Below are 5000 nucleotides of genomic sequence, written 5' to 3' on the forward strand. Positions count from 1 at the left end.
GAAAAAAAAGTGGTAAAAGTGATAAAAGAAAAAAAAATGGGATGAAAAACAATGATAAAGACTCAATGAAAGTTTCCTATTTTCCCTTGGCAGACTCCTTTAGAAAATAAAACTTGATGAAAAAAAACTTCACTGCAGAAAGACAGTACAACCCTACTTATCAAGGGTCCTTATGATATTATTATTTATTTTTTTGTTTATTTTTTATTTATTTATTTTTTACCCCAATGAATGCACACTTGTGTATATATGAGATATGATAGCAAAATATCTGATCTTTTAGCTATAAATTGAACACTATGCTGTAAGATTGAGGAAACATTTATCTCACTTAGCACAGTCATCTTTCAACTGCTGGTAATATATCGCCAAGTCCTTTTTTCAGATCATCGTGAGTTACCTTAAAGTGTTTCCTCTGCTCCACCAGTATGCTCCAGAGGGTCAAACTGTCAGTAATGAGTATTGTCTGTGAGCTATTCCTTACCTTTGAGATGTAGTAAATAAGAAAACAAAGCTTTTAGTGATGACAGTCCCCACACTTAGAGCAGATGAAAGGAAATGCCAAGGTAACTTGTAAGGATCTCAAAATCGGACCTGGAGAACTTTGGGGGATCATGGGCTGAGTGTGTAGAGTGCCAGAAGGCCGTATGAAGAGTATGAAAGTTTCCTTCATTTAGCAGACATGATTTTCATTTTAAAGTTAAACGTCAGATACTTTTCAATCAGACCTCATTTATGGTTGGCACTTGGAAGAACAGTGCTAGTCTTTGGTCGATGTCACAAGTTAGCTTCCGTATTTGAACATAATACAAATGCTCAAACTTGTTATCTGTACTTATGTACTGTACCTACCTAATCTATAACTTAATAGTGTTATTTGAATATCATCCATAATTAAATGTTAATTTTCTGAGTTTTTCTTGTCATGTACTAAAGGCAAGCCAAATGATTCAGGATATCACCAGATAGGTAGTTGATCTTCAGGAACCTTCCTTTATATTTTAAAACTGAAGATCTGTAAAAAGAAATTAGATTTGGATTTTATAAATGTGATCATCATCTAAGTGTGTGCCAAATAAGCAGCATTGGAGCTTGTGTGTTTTTGTAACTATTAATGTAACATCCGAGTTTTTCTGGTTGCAATCCTCCAGTCTTTGGCTTACCTTTTTCATTTTGTATTTAATCTTGCCAGCTCATATTTTGTATGATATATCAAAAAAACAAAATAAAAAACTTGTTGTTCATGCATGTACATAAAGATATACTTTTCATTTCTACTTACTGTGTGTAAGGTACATATGTGGTGTGCATTCACTGTTATGTGTGTTAATAATGTGGTGTACACGTCATGTAAAGTATTTGTGCCAGTACATTGCACATGTCTGAAGATTGCAAGCAACATGACTGTTGCAGCAACATTTGAGAAGAAATAGAGATTGTAACTTCAGATGACCCTTCACACTTGGCAAAAAAGCTTTTAATATATTGCGTTTTAGGATTTTAAGTCTAGTCCAAAACTATTTGATACTGTTTTGTAGGGTGCCTTTGTATCATCATTGCAGAATATCAGTACTATCTCATGGCGGGCTTTATATACGGTACATCCAGATGTAATTACACAGCCCAAGGGGGTTTCATAGTAATTTTCAAAAAGGTATGTAAAGTTGTTTGGGAATCACACTGAAATACTAAAGTAAATAATGTGTTTGCTTCATTTTATTCTCTCTAGATTCTTGCCAAATCAGATGAGGGAGACAAGAATATAGATCCTTGGCTTGCAAAAGGTGAAGTCATGCATTCCTTCCAACCTTGTTCGAGGAAAGGAGGAGGGAGGGGAGTCCTTGTCCTGTACAGTTGGAGGAGATCTGGCCTGTGGTTGTACTGTAATGATTTTTTTTTTCTTTTTTTTCTTTATTATTATTGTTATTATTAAAGAGAGATGTATTGTGCATCTATGGCAGAGTCATATCAGTAAAGAACATAGAGCTCATGTTTTCTACTTAAAAGTGGATTCCCCACAGTATGTTTGCTTCCATTTGTAACTTTTGTAAATTTTGGGAGATAATTCCTTTGTCAACTTCATATTTAATATATTTGTAATTGCTTGTGTTAAACACACTTCTGGCAGCAAATGGAATTCATATCTGAATAACAACACAATAATAGGATATATTGAGTGTATGATCAGGCATATGCTCAGTTTTGTAAAGTTTCTCCTATTCATTCATTGTTAAACGGTTTCCCATTTTCTTTTCTCTAGTTATGATAAATGTCAATCAGAATGAAGTAAATGCTGCATATTCTTATTTATCCTATATTGTATTTATTTTTTTTTCTTCTTAATATAAGTTTGCATTATTTATATTTTATATACCATTAACCTCTCACATTGTCATCCCCATATTAATGCATGAACATTTATTTACTGCAGAACATAAACAACTCAGAAAAGAATCAGAAAATGGCCCAGGTAATTCTGTGCCATTCATATTGTTGCCTGTATTTACATGTTTATCTAATTACCTTTTTTGTTAGATCTCATCAGTCTTTGAATTCTACAGTAATGTCTTTCATGTTGTGCATTTAAAAGTGATTGGCATTAAATGTCAGATAATGAAAAAAAAAAAAAAGAAGTTGGGTTTTATTACATCCTTTAATCTGAACAGTATGTACATTTATATATATAAATCAGCAGTTATTGTTTCCAAGTAACGCCTAAGGTTGGAAGTCTATCTGTATGTATGTTCCTCTATTCTCTCTTTTGTTTCTTCAACTCTTCCTCTTCCATCAGCTGCTTTATAATATCTGATGGCAGCCTCTTCCCTTTCCAAAATTTGGGGATAGGTTTTTCCTTTGTGATGCGCAGTATATTGGCCACGTGGGCAGCTGCGTCAAAGGCTTCTGCGGCACGAATCTTGGCCATTTGTGTTGCCTGGGAAGGGAGGGAGGGAGGGAGGGAGGGAGGGAGGGAGGGAGGGAGGAAATAAAATTATTATAGATATATTTTTTTCTACTGATAATGCTGGAAGGAATTAATTGCTGATTTTAAAGTGACTCATGATCACAAAGATTATTAATCCTCAAACTTCATGTAAGATACTGGCATTTACACAAACTTCAGTGTTTACTCAGGACAAAAGCTACTTTAGATGGGTACCTGGAAAAGCTTCTCTTTACGATACTCTCTCTTCTGGATGATCTTCAACCATTCAAACTTCATCCTCTTACGCAACTTTTTGAGCTTGTGTTTGTTCATCATCCTTCTGCGGATTACGATTAAGCGAGCTGCTTGCTTCTCAATCACCTGGAATGTTCAAAGGGTATATTAGCAAGGGAAAGGAACTACTGCCTGTACTTAAAGAAAATATGATGGTAGTTCTGAAGACGTATCAAAATCTGATCATTTCAAAATGAATGTAATGTAGAAATTGGACTGAGCATAACATCTAAAAAATATACATATTATAAAAAACACAAAACTAAGGAATATGATCAAAGGATCTTGCACTGTTGCCCTAAAACTTAACATCCACTGGAAAATAAATAAATAAATAAAATAATTAGTAGACAATAGTAGACAATAATACTCTGAACCTGCCTTGGTTGACGGTGCTTCTCGAACTTCCTCCTTTACCAGGGGTTCAATCTTCTCTACTATGTTGAGAGTTGGTGGAAGATCCTTCTCCTGAATCATCCCATTATATAAGGAAGGTACTGTGATGCTAACTGGCTTCACTAAAGATGGCAATCTAGAGATGAAAACAACAGAGCAGATAATAAACGATAATGAAGATCTATTTATAACTCATAATTACAGAATTTTTACCCTGTACCTCTGAAGGTATTTTTACCCATTTGCGACAGGCATGTCACGTATCCGTGCCATACCCACTGTGAGTTTATTTGTTTAATTATTATCATACATAGATGGCTACACTTGTACTAAATCACCATGAGCCAATTACAAGTACTGCCTGTTTCCCCATTTTTTGTTAATTTCACACATCGCAAATGGGTTAACAGACATGGGTTTTTGACACAATCATTAAGAAAACCCTTTACCTCCTAGATTACATCCTGTTAAACAACTGGATCTGGATGGCAAAAATACATGCCATGTCCACTGTAATCTCAGTTTATTATGTTTATACAGAGATAGCTCCACAAAGGCTAGTCACCAAGGAGTCAATTATTAATCCTACCTATCTCGCCTATTTACTCTTTTCCTTAATTTTGTGGCATATGAATCAATACATAAAATCAATCACTAGGGAACGCTATTAAAAGAAAGCAACACACAAAAAAAATCATAACAATGATATAGCATACAACAATCCAAGAACAGTCAATCATTCATACATCGTCCTCTCTTTCTTTCATACCTGTATTCCTGAATAGTATGCTGATGCACTGCATGGTGCTCTAAAGATGCCACCGCTCCTGCTGATAAACGTGCTTCCTCTGGTGATATTCCAAGCTCACGGAACCTTGAACACAACCCACTAGTTGCATCTGTTCCTGTTAAACTTCCTGTTGAACTTACTGGGAGAGGTATTCTACCCTTAAATCCTGTGGAGAAGACAATAATAACTTATTTTTTGTAGAATAATATACTGACTTATAAGTCAAGTAACATTGGACATTAAATAAATTGGATTGTAATACTTAAAAGCATACTATTTTCTGTGTTAAGAAGAAACAGAAGAAAACTAAAACAAAAGGAGAAAAAAAAAAAAAATCTATATAAGATATATATACAAAAGAATATATATATATATAAAAGAATATATACATATATAAGAATATATATATGAGAATTTATGTATATAAGAATTTATATATATAAGAATTTATCTAAGAATATATATCTCTAAGAATATATATATAAGAATACATATATACATAAGAATATAAGTATATACTTAAGAATATATAAATACATAAGAATATATATATACATAAGAATATATATATACACATAAGAATATATATATAAATAA

General features: G+C 33.3%; 1 protein-coding gene across 1 annotated transcript in view; it reads right to left on the reverse strand.

Moving 5' to 3' along the window:
• Window positions 1-2634: 2634 nt before the first annotated feature.
• The window catches only part of LOC125028707, a 5281-nt gene continuing 2915 nt past the window's right edge, over window positions 2635-5000 (reverse strand). The window contains exons 3-6 of the mRNA XM_047618187.1: window positions 4383-4569; window positions 3599-3749; window positions 3158-3304; window positions 2635-2932 (exon numbers count right to left, since the gene is read on the reverse strand). Of these exons, the coding sequence (XP_047474143.1) occupies window positions 2750-2932; window positions 3158-3304; window positions 3599-3749; window positions 4383-4569 (668 nt within the window). The 3' untranslated portion in view covers window positions 2635-2749. The remainder of the gene's footprint in view (window positions 2933-3157; window positions 3305-3598; window positions 3750-4382; window positions 4570-5000) is intronic.

Source organism: Penaeus chinensis, chromosome 9 (genome assembly GCF_019202785.1).
Source record: "Penaeus chinensis breed Huanghai No. 1 chromosome 9, ASM1920278v2, whole genome shotgun sequence".
NCBI classification, from domain to species: domain Eukaryota; kingdom Metazoa; phylum Arthropoda; class Malacostraca; order Decapoda; family Penaeidae; genus Penaeus; species Penaeus chinensis.